Genomic DNA, 19,591 nt, shown 5'->3' with positions numbered 1-19,591 from the left:
ATTATTTGCAATGTATTATTTGTAATGTATTATTTGTAATGTCATTTAGCTAATACGACATAAGTTAACAGGAAGGATACGATTAACCATCTTATACGATTACAACCAAAAACAAATGATCCACTTATTGACAGATATAGAAATGCATAAAGATATTTAAAAAAAAGAATGCTCTTAAGTTTTTCATCTTATTGATGACAAGAAGTTATATCTAAATATATGAAAATACCATCTTTTTTTAATAGATTAAAAAAGATTATTAGAAGTTGTACGTTCTAGTGAAATCGTCAGTAGCCTAATCACAATGACCTTGAAGGAACCTTTGGTTCAACTTATAATGATTAAAGCTTAACTCACAAGCAGTTTCACTTCTTTGAATTGATCTAACAGGACATTATGATAACATTTTCCCTTACACTAGTAGATACAGTAGTTAAATAATACAGAGGCTTGCTTTGTTTATTGAATAGAAATACAGTATAAACGAAATTATAATATACTAAGGCATTTTCATTCACAGTTAGTTTTACCTTTTTTGGGGTCTTATAATAGAAACATAAAAATGCATTCAATAAAGTAGACCTGCAAGTTAGAGACATTGCATCAAAAAACTTCATTAATTTACAAAGATTCTCATTCAAATTCCCACAATTTAGTTGTAAACAGGTCCTTCCTTGTTGTTGAAGGAATGACGAAAGTTCCCAGACACATCGTAGTCATCCTCTGTAATTCTCCTGTGTGCAATTCCGTAATCACCATCGCAGGTCATATGGACATTATGGCGGACTGTATGGTCATACATGACGTCAGGGTCCTCTTCAGTGTTGCGAAGATGTGAATACGTATTTGACGCATCTGTCGAGACTACCAAATTAACTGCATGTGATGCTGGCATATGCACAGAGTCAGGTGAATTCATCAAATTAGCTTCTTGCTCCTGAGTGGTATCATTTGTTGGATTCATTTTTCCCTGAATGTTTTTCCTTCCATTTCTTTGCACATTGCGTCTTCTATAAAAGATAAATTGATCTGTGTTTTAAATCAGTTATTGTCGTAACAACAGCAAATGCAATGATTTCATGAGAAAGGATTGCTTATCCAGTCGTGGTCGTACATGAAGCTACACATTAACTTCTTGCATAAATCATTACATTACAGAAGGTAATAAGATGAATGAATTCATTCTCTATTGTAAAGTCGAAAAGGGACTGACAACGCAATGGCATTTAATTTTCATTTCGTTGTCCTTGAAAACATAGTAGGATTTAATAATGTCCTCCGTGAAAAAATGTCCACCGAACACATTTTGACAATATTTACTAATTTAAATGTGTCCTGGAAACAATTTCCTATGAAACGTGTCCTCAGGTATGAAAAAGTGTCCATGAACATGGACATTATTCACTACCATTATATTGTCCAGGTGGACATTTTTTCACAGGACATTGTGTCCGCCAGGGCAGTTTTGTATATGATTAAAGTACTAAATGATACCCATTGCCTTGTTATTACTGGACGTATTTTAATTTTAATTACAAACTTGAATTAATTGTTACTTTGACCTAAAAATTGTCTCATTGGCACTCATACCATCCTTATCTTCATATCTATATCTTATATTATAATTATATACATGTTAGATGCTGTTTCATTTTCTTTTTTCTTTTAGGACACAATTAAATAACATTCACTACGATAATTTGTTCTTAAGATGGACCATTTTTCATATCTGTAGCTGTAAAATGCTGTCCACTTAAGAGAAAATATTTCATGGCAATGGACATTATTTAGATTCTATTGCCTTCTTATCTGACAAAATAAATATTATAAAGTTCTTCATATTCGATTTTACACTTCCTTCTTATTGTTATTCTTTCATTGTCATTATCATTTGCTGGGAATTTCTAAGAACTTAAATTTCTCTATATTCACTTCCATCCATTATTTATTTGTTTACATTTGTATATTGATCAATTTCTCATCTATCCTTCATATTTTAATTAAAATTCAAGTATAATAAAACTTTGTTATGACCTTTGTATTATTTCCCTTGAAGAACACAATTTAATAGCAGATTCTATGAAAGTTGTCCTGTGAGTGGACACTATTTCATATTGTTAGCAGTAAAAATCTGTCCTTTTGAGGGACACCATTCCTTGGCAATGGACATTTTTAAATACCAAATTTCAATGAAAAAGTGTCCATTTGGACACTTTTGCATAAGACAGTATTATGTCTTACAAAGCGACTGTTCAAAATCAGTTCAAAAATCTTTCTTCAATATTCTTTATTATTCTTGTACACAATAAGACAATTGTATTTTTTTCGTAGTTTTGATAATAAAGACCTCACAAGACCTGTATAACTGTGTATGTGATACTATCAGAAACTATTATCTGTTTTAAGAAATAGAAAAAGAATATTCAGCTTATGAAGACAATATATGAACAAAAATAACCTGAATACACACAACATTCAACAATAGAGCATTGTCGTTTTTTAGAAATTTGTAAAGATCTTATTCTTTTTGAGTCTGTATAACTTGTGTATAAGTTAAACAGAAACTAAAAAAGATATGACATCAGCAAACATGTTTCAAATACAATGTAAGGTAAAGTGCAAGATATGATATAATATAAAACAGAAAATGTAATATGATTGCCAATGAGACCACTTCCCAACAGATACCAAAATGACACAGTAATTAACCACTAAAGGTCACCGTACGGCCTTCAACAATGAGCCCGGTCATTCATGTAATCATAATTGAAGCTAGATCTAATTTTGTATGTTTATTGGGTTATGTAATCTTTTCTTCAAAAGGCTCGATTAAACATTTTCTTTAACCCAATCTTCAACAGCATAATATATTAGTAAACATTTATAGCTAATACTAATAGTCAGATGTAAAAGTGTATGTGATACCGTTCATTTGGCACTACAATTCATTTTCCTAGATAATTACTACTTATAAGTATACATCATGTCTTTTTTTTTAGACTTGTGTCGTAAGTTCTTTCAACGTTAACGTTTATTGTAAGCATTTAACCCTGCGATATATATATCAGTATCTTCAGTATCCAACAATAAAAGCATACATTGGGAACCCTGTAAACATTAGATCGTAATATATGTAAAAATTAGGTAGGTGATTTATGTTTTTGTATAGCATGCAAGTAAGACCATTCGTACCTTAAGCGAATAACTCCCACAATAATACATGTGATGATAACAACTGCTACCATTCCTCCAATAATGAAAGCATACATTGGAACCCCTGTAAACATTAGATCGCAATATATGTAAAATCTAGTACAATGTAGGTGATTCATTGATAGATTATTTAATATTTTTCACTTTTGCAGTACATGTAAAGTGGTTATTACTACATATCGCGGTAAAACTTTAAAAAAACTCAAGGAAATAACGCAAACTTTTCATTTTTTTTTATTTAACATTTTTAAATGCAGACAACTGGCATTAACATTTAATGTAAAGTACTTATATAATTAAGTTTCATGTCGATGCATTTTCAAACAGTTGAGTGTTGTAAATATCATTAAGGAAACCATGAACTATGTCCATTTTCTCAATCGCGGTATAAAAGTTTATAAATTGTCAGTCATGCCAAAAACGGACAGTAGCAATCCATTTAGAGATCGTCTGAACAACTTATAGTTACTAGATTAACCTACCTTGAACATCCGTCCTAAAGGATTCACCTGGTAAACTACTCCCACCTAAAATATAAAATATTCTTTTAAACATAAAATATAGTAAAATTGACCGCTTGTTTACACTTCCCTGTAGTATACCAGCCTACATTACATAGTTTTGCATAAGAGGTTTTCTTCTATTATTGAAGTTACATTTCATTGAAACTCGATAAATCTCTTAATCCTAACGATTCTTCTTTCATAGTCTATATCATGTTTATTTAAATTTCTCAAAGTTCTGCATGTCAGACAACATAGAGAATCTTTAGAGGTTGTCTAACCAACATTTAACAAGGGTGATTAATAATTTAACCTATGCTAATATACTGTGCTGCTATCACCACATGGTATATTTCTATCATCGATAATACAAATACTTATTTTTGAATAAAAAAGATGCTAAAGTTCCATAATTTAATTTTGGATGTACCGCGTCTTCTGATTTGCTCACGTTATTTTGTTATGAGCCCATATACGTAATTTAGTCATGTGACCGTGACGTCATGAATGTTTTTTCATTGTTTTCTAAGGTTTAAAATGGAATTTAGAATTAAACTATAAGAAATGACTAATATTAATTCTGTTTATTCGAAATAACATAAACAAATTTGGTGCACACTGTTAAATAACCCGCTTCGCCCGTCATTCAGTGTGCACCAAATTTTTTATGTTATTTCTTCATAGACAGAAAAAATATTACAGTCATTCCTTAAATGCATGTTGATGAATGTACACGTTCCCTTGTGACCATCTTACTGTGTTTATATATCTCAATACGTACGATTCGCTCGTGTATGTTTTAGATTTTAACGAGAGAATCTTTTATAGAAATATTTTTGGCAAGGCAAACACATGTCAGTATTCACCTAAGAAGCTAACAAAACCTTTAAACAGACTTGTTAAAAAGGAGTATAGTTACGAATTTATTGCCAGGTCATAAAATATTGCATATTTTGGCTTTAATATTGATTCATTTATAAGGATTTTGAATCAGAATTTAACACATTTACTTAAAAAAAAAACAGTTGTTGGAATGACACGGGTTACGTTCCTCTCATATAATGTATGATGGTACATGTATAATACTAAACCCCTAACGGGAGGGATTGTGCCTGATATTCATATGTTGAAAACATAATCTGTCTTTCAGTATAATTGAGGTCTGAAGCTGGCATGTCGGTAACTGCTAGTAGTCTGTTGTTATTTATGTATAATTGTCATTTTGTTTACCTCTTCTGACATCGTTCTCGGACTTCTCTTGAACTGAACTGTTACTGTGCCTAATTTTATGTGTTTATTTTTCTACATTGGCTAGGGGTATGGGAGGAGTGTTGAGATGTAGAAAAATACTTGTTTAACCCCGCTGCATGTTTGCGCCTGCCCCAGGTCAGGAGCCTCTGGCATTTGTTTGTCTTGTATGATTATTAAATTTAGCTTCTTGTGTATCTGTTTTATGGTCGGGTTTTGTTGTCTCTTTGACACATACCCATTTTCATTCTCAGTCTTAGTTGTACAGCATTAAATCCAAAATGTTGCATAATTTACCTGCTGTATTTTTGATTCCCATTAAACAAGCATTTGGTACTAAGTTTTTTAACATGTACAAATTGCCAAAAAGATCATTATAGAAAATGCCTTTTCCATTATCAGATTATCACGGGTAAGTTCAACTAAATATTTTGTTTAAGCCCAGCATGATAAAACAAAGACATTATTAGAACTCTTTGGGAATCGCTTGACAAACGTTCATAAATAAATTAACATATACACATACCATGCGTATCTTGAAGTTCCGTACTAAGTTCATCAATTGGTGTATTGTTGTCATCTATAATTATAAATAATAATTAAAGTATAATATATAAGCATTTTTTTCAGCATGGTTCTTAACGTACACACCTCTGATGCACAGAGTATTGATATGTCTTGATTCAACTCAAACACTTTTCGACACATTTAATATTATAACAGTATCAAAATAAAGTAAATGCATCGAGTTTTATCTGCTAAATATCTTTTGTTATAACATAATTTCATGTTATTGTAAGCAACAAACAGGAAACTTATGCTCGTAAAATTAATGTTACCTACTCTATTATATGATACACGAACATACCACACTACTATACAAAGTCAATTCAAAATCAGTTTAAAGATTTCTAGAATTTATAGAAGAGAAACTATTAGTGCAGAAATTGTAGAATTCAAGTTTATTAATTACTAGTCTGCCTTTTCTACAGAGAGTTTGTTATGCCAAATGTTTAACTAACCTTGAACATCGGTACTAAATTCATTACCTGGTAAACTACTGCCACCTATAATGATAACGATTATGGAACATAACAATATGGTCAAATAGACTGCGTGTTCGTAAATGTACATTGTACAAATCATGTTGAATTCTAACCAGCATATTTCATAGTTTTGCATCAGTGTTTCTTTTCATTATTGAAATCACATTTACAAAAACTATTGTAGGCAAACCTCAGATTTTTACCAAAACAAAAAAAGACAAACAAAACGATTAGTTACTTTCAGGGTATTTGGTATTCTCATTTAATGTACTAAAAGGCCAGCATGACAAGTTTAATACTTCAATGGCAACATAAAGGCAAGTGTAACTATAAACCTTTTTAGATGAGATTCCGTACTGATATACCCACGGGGCATATAACTGTCATACACAAATATTATTTTCGTTTCTTCTTTTTTCTTCTTTTTTTTTCCTACACGGATTTTGTCTCAAAGTAACTTTTTAAACATGTAATTTGTAAATCTGTAATTATTTGCCAAATTGAACATTATAAAAGAATAGTTTATGCTATGATTTTGTGTATATTCCATTATATATTGACTAAAATTCCAGCGTAAAAAAAAACCCAGAGAGAGCATCAGAACATTTTGTGGAACGCTTGACAAACGTTTTTAAAAAAACCCACTTACCATGAAATTCCGTACTAAGTTCACCACTTGGTGTAGTGCTGTCATCTATAACTATAAATGACACTTTAAACATAAAATAATCATATTGTTAGCGACATGTTTGTTTATGTACATTCTATAGTACATTATGTCTTGGTATGTCTCGTAACTATATTAGAGTTCAAACACTTACGACAAATTTTAACTGCAAACATTATCCACTTAAAATAGATTAATCGGTTAAATAGTTAAATAAGACTATAAAGAGCAATGCAACTTGTGGATAGCTAGCTTACACAATTCTCAACCAATTGTGAATCGATTGCAAATTAACCAAGTTGTTAAGTAATTAGATTGTAGAATATGTAATGTATTGCGAGATTTGTATCGTTGTGAAAATTGCACTTAGGAGAATAGAAATTCTGATTTTTTACACAATTTGCATGCAGATTAACCTGAAATTAAAATAATCACTATCGCATTTTTATGTTCTTATCAATTTGTCAAAGATTGCAAAAATACGCCACCCTTTCAAACTTGACAGAAGTTGGAAAAATCTATAAGAAAAAAACCATTTACGTCCCATTTTTTCATTGCGAAACAAACATACGAGGAAGATATAAAAAAAATGTGACTTTAAATATTTTGGGTAAAACGATATCAACAAGGAAAACTAAATGAGTTGTTCAACGACATGGTTAATATTGAGTGTTTGAATTAAGAAGATAAAGCAAATAACGAAATAAATTTGATGAATCTCCAACGATGAGAGAGAACATATAATGAACAACACATCTTTTAACACAAGCACTAGAAGTATCGACAAACCAATAACAACAAATGACGAGGAGAAATCAGAAATAGAAAGGAAAGCAACAACATAGCGGCTTACAAAGGTTAGGACAAACACAGCTCCGTCCATACTTCGGGGGTTAACATATGATCATGGATACGAATGTTCCCTTAGTCTGCGTCTTAATCAAAGATAATGTCATCGAGGCTGTGATGTCAGGCAGGTCTACTTACTATCGACTATAATCAGAACTTTGACACAACAAATAATTACAACAAAGATGCATCAATTGTATGCAGGAGCTGCAATATGTAAAACTATTGCGTTAAATTGCTTGACACATATAACAACAATGTTTAACCTGTCAACCGGTTTAAACTTGTTACGCGTTAATGAATTCAGAATTCGTACGTTGTTCTTAGCTTTTTTTTAAATTTTTATTATTTAGGTACTTGTATAGCGTTGTCCCTTTGGCAATCATATCACAACTTCTTTGTTAAAATTACCGACATAGAACAAACAAAAGTTTCTCAAAACATCAATTTTACTTTAGCAAAATACACTACTACTTGAAAATTGAGTTGCACAGGTAGAACCAGAGGTAAGTATAGAGAATATGCATGCTAGCTCACATTTCTAGATGCGTAATCAACCTTCAATAATTACATTAGATGTATGTTTCATTATAATACTTTATTCTGATTGGCTAACTTCACATCACTTGTTATTCCTTAAGCAATAGCATTACACAATAAAACTAATCATTAATGATGACACGAGGTCCCACAATAAAGTGCACAAGTGAATTAAATAAAAACTTGATAAAAATCGTGTTTTCATGATCCTAGCTAAAAATGTAATTATAAGTATTGAATGCTTCTTTTTGTAACTTTATTGGGTTGTAAAAGCGTTGACCGTGCGCAATTTTTAGAATGAAGCGCCTCGGCGTTTCATACAAAATGTACTTCGGTCAACGCTTTCACACCACAATAAATTTTCAAAAGGAAGCATTGAATTCTTAAATGTATATAGTTTCTTGACTATGCATTAACAACATAGTCTGTATCATTTTAACTCTTGTGGAGTGTTGAGTACTTGCAATTATACCACATTTTTTTTATATCATTATAAACATATTTTTCGTATATAGAATCGGCCATTCCAATTTTATGAAAATAGTATATCTGTATGAGGCGGAAAAACAACAAAATATACCAAGATCTGTCATTTAAAAGATGAAATTTTTAAATCATTGCTGTCATAATTATGCAAACTTTTCGATATAAAATAGCAACATTAGAGCTTGACAGTGTGTTTTACAGCTAGAATATAAGTTAGCCTCTCAATGTAGGTTAATTGTGTGTCTTACTTTACTATAAATAAGCCATTATAATGTAATGTATCTTTTACCTTTACACTGATAACGTATCTTCAACGATTGAAATGTTTCAATTCCGGGACGTCGTTGATATGTCACGTCGCACACATACTTTAGAGGACATGATATATTAAGTTTTCCTCTTAAAGTGATAGTTGTTAAAGAATTACCAAAAGCACATATGGTTATGTTGTCCATCCATATTTTGTCAATTTCTACACTTGTCCCTCTTTTACATAACAGTTTATCTTTTTGTCCATCTATCAAAGTACATATCATTTCGTCTGCAAAAAAAGTGTTAATCTGATACATTAAATTTGAGATGCAGTTGAATTAAATGCGATGTTGGATTTAGAAAAAAGATAATTCTACACATATATACATTACATTATCCTTTCTATTTAATGCACGAATGTAAACTCAAAATTATGATATATATATATATATATAAAAAGAGAGAGAGAAGGATTAATACATGGCCTTTTCCATATCGACCCGGGTATTATCCCAAGACCCCCATATCAATCCGAGAGAGTCGAGGTGCTGATATGGGTCAATGAATGATACCCAGGTCGATATGGAAAAGGCCATTAATTAATCTCTGTATCATATACTTCCGATAAATGTTTTATGTATGGCAAATTAACAAACAAAATAATTAAAACAGTCAAAAACTTTATTTAAAAGTTAAATTATGAATCCAACTTCACACTATTATTGCCCCAAAATAACATCACTAACTACATATTTATTTATGTCACTATTTCCTATAGACATGATAGAGGCATTTTAAAACATTGAAAACTTGGAAATGTTTTTTGATTATTATTACTTTATGTTCTTTGTACTATAAAAGGATTCATAATTGTCAATGAATAAGGTATTCGAAATGTTTTGGCGGAATCAACATTTTTATCAATACCTTTGCATGTTCCGTTTTCAAGTGACTGAATTTATTTTTGCAATTTCGTTCTATTTGCGAAAATAATAGAAAATTTACATACTGCGAAAAATAACCCGCTATACGAAATTTGTTTTCTGTCTACTAATATTTTTTTTTATTCCACTTAATTATTTCTTCCCTTATATGTACCGTCGAATCCCGGAATTTACAGACTAGAATGACGTCTGAAAGCTTTTCAATTACGTGAAAAGAAGGCATGCAATAATAACCAAAGAAGTTGATATCAACCAGAAGCATTTGGTTTATACCGGTAGCAGTTAATCACGAAAATCATATCACACGACTCAGCTAATTTTTCAAATTAGTTTAATAAAATTATGAGCAAATTAGTTTTATCAAGGGGTACAATTATATAAATATTTTCAATAAGTATATGATCAAAATAATTATCATATATTTAGTATAAAATACTGGAATTTTGTATATCTAATGAAGTTTCTTTATCATCTACCCTGTATTGCATACCTCATATCGCATAGCTTAACCCGTTTCGCATACAACGTATCACCCCCTTTTTGGAACATCGCGAGATTATTTCAGGAACTCCTCGGTTGTTATCCAATTGAAATATATTTATTACCGCATCGATCGCTTACAAATAAAGACAAAAGATTATACATTTTTATAGGCTTTTCCCGAGCCTTTGCTAGGTCTTTTGTGTAACCTAATTATTGCAAGACGTCAAATATCGAATTATATCAATTTTGGATATATCCTGACATACTGGCATGACACAAAGAAAAAAAGGAATTAGCAGCATTCTGTTAGACGACCAACTAGGAGGGGGCTGGAAGGGAGAGATGAGTTAGCAAATTTACTGATGACAGAATATTTATTTCAAAAACATTAGTAAAGGCGCCTGGATCCGCGGCCTGGACCTGAATACTTATTTCCTGATAATTCCATAACTGACTGATAATCTGCCTCTCTTCGTTACCATTCAGCATAAAATGTTCACCATGTTGTGGTACAGGTTACTTAATATCATTACAAATATCATTATCCGAAATAATTTAATTAGCGAGTGTTTTTTTTAGATTTCATGAACGAAGTTATATTTGTTCAGGTGAATAATAAAGGACAACGTTTACTACATATCCCTCAAATAATTCTTTCCGGACTTTGTGTCTATGATGGATACCTTTGTAGATGATTACAAAAATGAATATCGGGACAGAATATTCATTTTTTTATATGTGAAAAGACAAGATGATTCATTTTAATCTAAATTGGGCCCAAGAAAATATTTCTTTCTAAAATCTGCAAGACCACACCTCAGAATCAAATGATTGTCCCATTACATATCATGCATCTGATTTTGTTGAAAGTATATGATAAAATATTAATGCATAACTTAACATTAAGTGGTAACAATTGGTCAAATAACACATCATTCAATGTACAAACAGTAAAGTCTCCAGCATCGAATGTTAGATAATTACAGATCAATACACAGGAGTGGCGACAATTGTTTAAATTATACTTTGTTATGTAACACAGTTATGTTTCCAACGCGAAGGTTAGATAATTACAGATCAATGGATCATTTGCATTATTCACGTATCGAACAGATTTGTTTACAATAATGACTTCACCCCGATCTCAACTAAAATTAAATGCATTATATAATATTTTCATCGGACCAACATGACTTAATTTATCCTTTCCTCATATACATGTTATACGATACGTCTATTCGGATACGACAGCAAATACTTGATAAATGCAAATGCTCTATTACACAGGAGTGGTAATATCAGTCCAGAATATTTATAATTTTATGTGTGAACACAAGATTATTTATTTCTTAAATCTGTCAGGCTTCCACCTCAGAATCAAACAGTTGTCTGCTTACATATCTGATTTTGGTAAAATATATGGTAAACAAATCAATACATGGTAAAATGTTGTATAATCACTCGACCAATAACAGCAGTCGGGAACTTAAACCCTCGGGACAGGATTATTTTTTCCCTTGAGATACAGTATGCTTTACGGATTGTGCAATGTATTATTCTATATATAGATAATTCGAATATATGTATATATAGACAAAAAACAATTTAAAACTATCATCGATAACGTATCATATATGATTTAAAGCAGATTTAATCGTTGCCATATAGCACACAATATTTTCTACAAGACCAAACAAATTGATACAGACCTCTTTTGGAATGATTTTCATAAGCAATAATCCTTAAAGTTGTCAGACAGATAATAATTATTGTATACATTTTGTACAAAAATTGAAAACATGTAACTTCAACATAAACATGATAATTCAATGCAATTGTTTTATTCAAAATACAATGAAACACTAAAATTGACAATGAGAGACCGGAACATACACAATGGAGTGAAATAACTGTTAGTATCGGAAAATGTCAAAAACTATCAAATTGTATGTCACAACGTTAACGTGTTTACTTTTCACATCTCGCGTATGAAATCGAAGATGGTAGATGTTTCATACATTTCATTACAACCACAACTAGCACAGAAAATTTTAGAGCAGATTTCCCGTGTAAAACTGAATTTCTCTAAATTTAGGTAGAACAGTTATCACTTTTCATATTTGATTTATTCAAAGTAAGTTCCTTTCGGCAGTCTAGTTTTGGAAAACATCTAATTATGAAAAAAAATAACAATATTACAAAAAAACGAACTCATAGCTGATTCCTAAAAAAGAATGTCGACTGGTTTAGTGAGAATTGACATACATTACTCCGACACATATACATATAATAAGATGTAAAATTAAATGCAAGAACTAAACACGCAAGTAGTTTCTGATTTAGAACAGGCGCAAACATGTGACTGGGTTAACATTTAAGATGATGTAATACAATTGAATGCCTGTCTGACTCGTGTGCATATTATTCGTTAATGTATTTACATTGAATCTTGTGTAAATTGAAACAACGAGAGTCGATACGAAAATGACAATGTTAATGTCAATGTAGTTCTTAATTGTCACCATGATTTATTAATCATTTCCATAGACAATATTTTGAATTTTTTGTCTCATTAGAGGATTTAAGACATTTTGTTTTTCAGTTTATTTATGTGTAAACCTTTTTACTCACAAACTAAATAAATGTTCAAAGTACTTAAATGTAAAGTTTGTGCGTAAGGGTCCCGTTTACAAATCAATAACCTCTAGAAAAATGTGTTTAATCCTTATAATTCTTAAGCCAAATATTCGCGATTTTTAATTTCTCGAAACTTTATTTAAACTTATATTTTCGAAGCTTTAATGCATTATTTCATTTTTTGTTATATATGCATTAGAATAGAAACAACTGTTATGTATTTTTTTTTAATCTTAATTTATTGAAAATAACGGAATCCCTGCATGCACGTGTATGGTGCATAAATAGATCACAGTTAAGGCTACCAAAGTAGTTTCGGAAACATAGCGCGCATTGATCAACAAAAGACTAATCAGTGACGCACAAATAAAAAAAAATATGTTAAAGTACGAAATTAAACAGCAAAGAGGACCAACAAGTACATACAGTTTTGTCAAATACAGCTTCGGTAATCTATTCCTGAGGTATAAAAGCCTTATTATTTCAAAAAAAACATTTGTAAACATTTAGTTTATAATTATGACCATATCAATGATTATTTATGTGTTTTCCTTTGTTATACCCACCCTTGTTTTGTATTGTTTGTATATATGTAAATAGTGTTTGTATTCCTCTTGTAATACGTATGTATTGTGTCTGAGTGATCAAATAAAGTTGAAAAGTTGTTAAAACAGAGTACTGACTATTGGGCTGTTGATACCCTCGAGAAATAAAAACTCCACCAGCAGTGCATCGACCCAGTGATAGTAAATAGACTCATCATATATACCGGGATTACAAATTTACGTTTCCACCGGACGCACTTTTCGTCTACAAACGACACATCAGTGACGCTCCAATAAAAAAAACCGCTAAAGTCCATAAAGAGTACGAAACTGAAGACCATTGAGGACCAACAATTCCTAAAATTTCCACACAAGCTTAACATTGGTCTATTAATCTAACTATAAGGTTGAGATTCGATAAAACCTTATAGGAATACATCTACAAATTACAATCATATCATTCAACAAAATCTAACTGATACATGGTTGGCCTTTTGTGTATTTTTTCTTGTAATAATAGACTGTCTGGCAATTGTAATTTTAATATATTTTAAGTTAGAAATAGCTTTCACAGTCTTTCGCTCTCGTTTACAAAAAGCTTATATACACTTTCAAAAGAGGCGACAACTAAAGTTGTGTAAATAACCAGCTACTTTTTGGTTCTCATCTGATACGTGAAAGTATAAAAGTGGTAGAAAATACGTACTCACAATATATTTCACTAAATCATTAACAAATACAAGGAAGTGTTTCTTTGTTTCATATTATAAATATACGTGATGTGTAATGACTTTATTCTAATAAACATAATGTAGGAAGATTGTGAAATCAAATCGAGGTTATTAATTTAAACATATACATGAAATATGATACTCGATCGTGTAAACAGTTGTAGGCATAAAGAGTTGTCTCGTTGACACTCATACCACATCTTCAGATATCTATCATGTCTATTGATTGACATTTATATGATATCCCATATGTCAATGATGTTTGATATGAAAGTTGAATCCTGTTAAAATTACGAAAAGATTTATGCGGTGTTTTATCATACTTTGCTATTAGGCACAAACATTGAAACAAAATACCGGTAGAATGTGTCAGTCCATTATGACAGCAGACTTATATATAATATGTAAATGAAGGGCTTGATATTAAAATGATAAATTATAACTGGTATAACTTATACACCACCAATATGATAAAATTTTGCTTTGCATATCTGAATGAAAGGTCCACTTTCGAAACAATTTTGTTTTTATCTTCCGTAAACATATTTTCACAGCTTTTTTACATTTAACATTTGATTTTATACTGAATAGTACACGCTTTTTTTCTGTACGAGGAAACATAACTTTTGATCAGAATAGATCTCCCACAGTCACTGAAACTTAGCTAAACATCCAAAACAAACTTGTTGTAAGCCATCCTCTACACACCCTAAATATCAATCAGTTTACCTCTGACTGGACCGATGACAGGACAATGATAGGAAAATACAGGTTCAAATGAGAAATATTTATAACTCTTCTTATTCTCAAAGGAATTATCACAAATTCAGCATTGAATACAAAGTTGAATGGAAAGAAAACGAGACGAAAACAAAGTTAAAAGTTTGCCAAAAAAAATTTCCTGCCCAATATCGTCAATGACCTGGCTGGTGCAATATCCTCATTTCTTTGTTATTTTTTTCTTCTGTATCAACACTTATTAAGATACTAAGATATTACGTAAGCAAAAGGGAATACATATGTTTTTGGGTAAACTGTTTACCTGTCCAGCGTTGACTGTGTCCTGACTGTTATCTTTTCCAGTAAAAATACCCATGTACCGATTTTTAGGCATAATGAATTGGTTCATTTTAAAAAAAAATCATTAAGATTTGATCAATCATGTTATCAAATAAAAGAAACACTAGACTTTTCCAAATGTTAAACTTCTCCAGACTAGAAACATCAACTATGAAGTATTGTTGTATTATCTTAATCAATGATTAGTGAAAACTAAAAGTCGTGTAAAAGACTTCATTGTTATCAACCAGATGTACTATTTTATATAATGACTGGTTACTAGACGACAAAATGGTGTATACATTATTCACCATTATCTTCTAGTATACAACGATTCTTTTGTTATACATAGCTAGATCAAATATCTCTTTATTTATTCTCTTGAAATTCAGTTTTTTTACAAACATATATCTTTTTTTTCAATATTGTTATTGAATGTATTTTACTCTTAAAAAGGTATATATGATCCCTATCAATTGCTAAAAATAGCAACATGTCTAATATCATTGCATAAACTTGTTTATTTCTAATCACAATCAGATACTCGAGTTGAGACGATTAGGTGATATTGGTATTGATCTATCTAGTTAATTGAACTTAATTTGGATTGATTGATTATTGGTTGCTTAACGTCCAGTGGCAAATATTTCATGTATATTTAGAACGATCTTTTAGTTATGATGAACTAAAGCATATATGCGTGTTGACGAATGTATAACAAATTAAACAGATTCCCTGATACATCGAACACAATATTCTGTCAGTCTGTTTGAGTACTTGGTGTAAACTTTGGATGCAACGGCAGCTATTGTACTACATACAAAAATGATTACACCGATTTTCAAAACTGTTGATAGGTATAATGGAACAAATTAATAACACCTTTCGTATATACGTGACTCGTTTTCCTGAAAAGCACAAAGCTTGTTCCTTTGTATAAACTTAAATAATTTTAACAAAGAAATAATATACAGTCGAATTTATATGTCTCAAAATAATTCTTCTAAATTTTGAGAATTTGTCATTTTTGCCTTTGGTCACAAAAATACTTATTGAACGATTTCAAATTTAGTTGTAAACAGGGTCTGTATCTTTGCTGTGAGATGCGCGATAGTCCCCAGACACGTCGTAGTCATCCTCTGTAATTCTTCTGTGTGCAATGCCGTAATCACCATCGCATGTGTTATGAACATTTTGGCGGACAGTATGGTCATAAATGGTGTCAGCATCATTCACAGTGCTCCTTAGATGTGAATACGTAATAGACTCTGTTGTATGGTAAACATTAACTGCATCAGATGCTGAAACTTCAGTGGAATTCATCAATTGACCGTCTTGATTATTATCTGGTACTGACTGACCATGAGTAGAATCATTTGTTTCATTAGATTTTATCTTACACTTGCGTCTCCTACAAAAGGTATATGATATATAATATTATATAAAAGTGGGACGAAAGATACCAGAGGGACAGTCAAACTCATAAATCGGAAATAAACTGACAACATCATGGCTAACAATGAAATAGACAAACAAACAAATAATAGTACACATGACACAACATAGAAAAACTAAAGAATAAGCAACCCCAACCCCATACAAGTGTTATAGACAACCAGCAAACACAATATACGAATTGGTTTTACGAGTCATTCAGATTCATTTTTTTTATTTTTTTTATTTTGCGTTTAAATAAACGGATGTATTTTACAAACAGTTCGAGTGATATGTTTCCTAATGCAAAAATTCATCACAATGATACATTAGTATGAATAACAAAAGTTTAAAAACAGATATATTTTTTAAATAATTAAAAAACCTTTTAGTTTTTTTTGTCGTACCAATATTGTTATTCCTAAAACGAGTATAGTTATAAATACTATTTTATATAGATACTATGTACTTATATATTATAATGTTTTACACTAGATTAATTGGTACTTGATAAGACATAATTCTTGGAAAACGTGATATTTATCTATAAGCTATTAATAGCGTTGGACTGGTTTACAGAAAATATACAATATTAGGTCAATGTCAGGAAGAAATAAACTTTTTTGAAAGAGGATGAGAAACTGGGGAGGGCGAGGTTCTACCTTAATGAACCCCTGATTGTGAAGAAAGTGTTCCATAATGAAATTGACAATATACGAAATATAGCTATGTTACTATATTTAGGAAATAAAACACAGGTACTTGCATTATAAATTTGAGTACTACTATATCATTACTTTCTATCATTTGGAACAAATAGGTACTGTTTGTTATTATGTTCTGCTGTTACACTACTGTCCCAGATGATGAAAGGGCTGAGTCATTACAAAGATATTTAATCCCGTTTATTCTAAATGTGCATTTCGAAAGCATGACACCTGTCACTCATTGGTTGTCGGTTTTTTATGTCTGTCATATTGCTTTTACGAAAATACATTGTAGTGTTTAAACTAGGACTTACCTTTTCTTGACTAAAATATTCATATATCGGTGTTTTTACAGATGAGTATACGGTAAAGGATTTTCTCATTTTTGAAAGCAAACCGTGACCCTATAATTACGTTATCGTCGTTATTGTGAAACCTGTCGACCGTTGTCTACTTCGAAACAGAACACGTAGTTTTATCTTTGTATTAAATAATTATGTTTAACGTTTCTGTAGATGATAACAAAAGAAAAACGACAACTTATTGCAGGTGATGTTTCGTTCTAAATGTTCAAAACAGATCGTCAATTTATATATGGTCGTTTTTTTTCGGCTTCAACATAATTGAAATCTTCGTATTTTAAGAGTTTTATTATCGAAATAGATATACTTTGAACTTGTCATTAGCAATTGTAAACACAAATATTGCTCGTGTCATACCTTGAAAGAAAAACACCAACAATGATACATATTAAAAGTAAGACTCCTACTATTCCTCCAACAATAACTGCATAGTCCGGACCACCTAAAATACCGTGGAATGATAGTTCAATAAATAGTTAAGGAATACGTTATGTAATGGTTTAAACATATCCCATTGATATCAACATTTCATTAATGTTTGTATAACACAAAACAACAGAATGAAAGAATGAACACACTAGATATTTTGCGATTAAATCTGTATCACAATTTGTTGCATCAAATGATTGTAAGGTGTCTTGAATTTGACATATATTTCATATTCCCTAAATGAATTTGATCAGTATCCTAGGAGGTGTTAAGATAATTTGAAAAGGTATGCTGATAGGTTTTAACTAAAAGTCTTGAACATGTTGAATGAAAAAAACAACAGCAACACTTTAATTCAAATAATAGCTTTACCTACCATGAGACTCTGTAAATATGTCATCACCAGGTTTGATACTTCCTATAATGATTAATAATTTGAAAATGATGAACAGATATGATATATTAACTAGATGCTCGTAAATGAAACGAATAATACACAAAATAAATCATAGTTTAACGTCCTTTTTTTTATGTTATAGCTGTATCACGATTAAATCCTTTGAATTTGTTCAGAAGTGGTGTTTATATTGATTATTATATTCTTTGATATAGTGTTATAGATTCTATCAAAAATATAATGACAGTAATGACAAAATATCGTTTATAGATTGTGACATTTCGATGTGTAGCTCATGTTATATCGGTCTATGAATTTGTTGTTAAGGCGAAAGTTGATTAAGATAATTTCAACCAACAGATAAGCTTATGGTTTATAAATTTCAGTGTATAAAATTACAACAACTAAAGAGCTTTACATACCATAAGTATTTCTAATATTGCTATCAGTAACTGTTGTAATGCCATGGATATGACTCTTATTACGTGATATGTTACTGCCAGCTAAAATAACAGATTATCTATGATTCAACTAAACTATTTTAATTGATTTTAAATGAAGAATTTTTCGCTTAAATTTTCATTCAAGTGCGACATTTGTATTGGTGTACCTTGTATTCATATAGACCTAATCGCGAATTACAATTATTTGATCGTTTAACAATAGTTTACTTGGTTTGCTTTGCTGCTCTTTGTTTATAAAAATAATTAAAGGACATATTATATGATCTATTTTCTGTTGTTTGTTGATCACTCACTACATGCATGCTGCAAAATAAGGATACATCATTGTTTACAAAAAATGCATTTGTTTGAACTTTCACCCTATTGCAGAAAGTACTATTTGAACATTAACAGCTGAATCTTATTCATTCATATACCTTTACAATGATAAAATATGCTGGTCACCATATCGATAGGATTGCTGTAAATCATGGAACAATTACGCGAGTCATTACAACGATTATACAGTGTCTTCTTTGTATCTGTCATTTCCTGCGGAGGATATCTATAAGCTGGACAGTTGATGTAACCATCCCATATATCATCAATCACTATG

General features: G+C 30.7%; 1 protein-coding gene and 1 long non-coding RNA gene across 2 annotated transcripts; both read right to left on the bottom strand.

The window, feature by feature from the left end:
• Window positions 1–652: 652 nt before the first annotated feature.
• Window positions 653–12,042, bottom strand: LOC134717874 (uncharacterized). Its single transcript, XM_063580373.1, has 8 exons — window positions 11,941–12,042; window positions 8,842–9,093; window positions 6,660–6,710; window positions 5,987–6,031; window positions 5,491–5,544; window positions 3,696–3,740; window positions 3,193–3,277; window positions 653–1,010 (listed from the first exon to the last, which is right to left on the bottom strand). The coding sequence occupies exons 1-8, from the start codon at window positions 12,008–12,010 to the stop codon at window positions 653–655; spliced, it is 960 nt and encodes a 319-aa protein (XP_063436443.1). The 5' UTR covers window positions 12,011–12,042.
• Window positions 12,043–16,509: 4,467 nt separating this feature from the next.
• LOC134719586 (uncharacterized) lies at window positions 16,510–19,037 on the bottom strand. Its single transcript, XR_010107626.1, has 4 exons — window positions 18,955–19,037; window positions 18,512–18,553; window positions 18,064–18,148; window positions 16,510–16,614 (listed from the first exon to the last, which is right to left on the bottom strand). It is a non-coding gene; the product is annotated as an uncharacterized LOC134719586 (long non-coding RNA).
• Between the last annotated feature and the right edge of the window lie 554 nt (window positions 19,038–19,591).

The sequence above is a fragment of the Mytilus trossulus genome, chromosome 5, assembly GCF_036588685.1.
Source record: "Mytilus trossulus isolate FHL-02 chromosome 5, PNRI_Mtr1.1.1.hap1, whole genome shotgun sequence".
Lineage (NCBI taxonomy): Eukaryota > Metazoa > Mollusca > Bivalvia > Mytilida > Mytilidae > Mytilus > Mytilus trossulus.
Note: the sequence above shows the minus strand (reverse complement) of the source record. Positions and strands in the feature narration are given on the sequence as shown.

What these genes read in the sequence shown, in the direction of transcription:
- LOC134717874 (XM_063580373.1), bottom strand. Translation starts at nt 12,010, where the DNA reads ATGTATACAATAATTATTATCTGTCTGACAACTTTAAGGATTATTGCT. An exon ending in TGAAAATCATTCCAAAAGAG is followed by an intron (nt 9,094 to 11,940) that starts GTCTGTATCAAT and finishes CTTTTTTTGCAG; the next exon opens with ACGAAATGATATGTACTTTG. An exon ending in GATACGTTATCAGTGTAAAG is followed by an intron (nt 6,711 to 8,841) that starts GTAAAAGATACA and finishes TGTCATTTATAG; the next exon opens with TTATAGATGACAGCACTACA.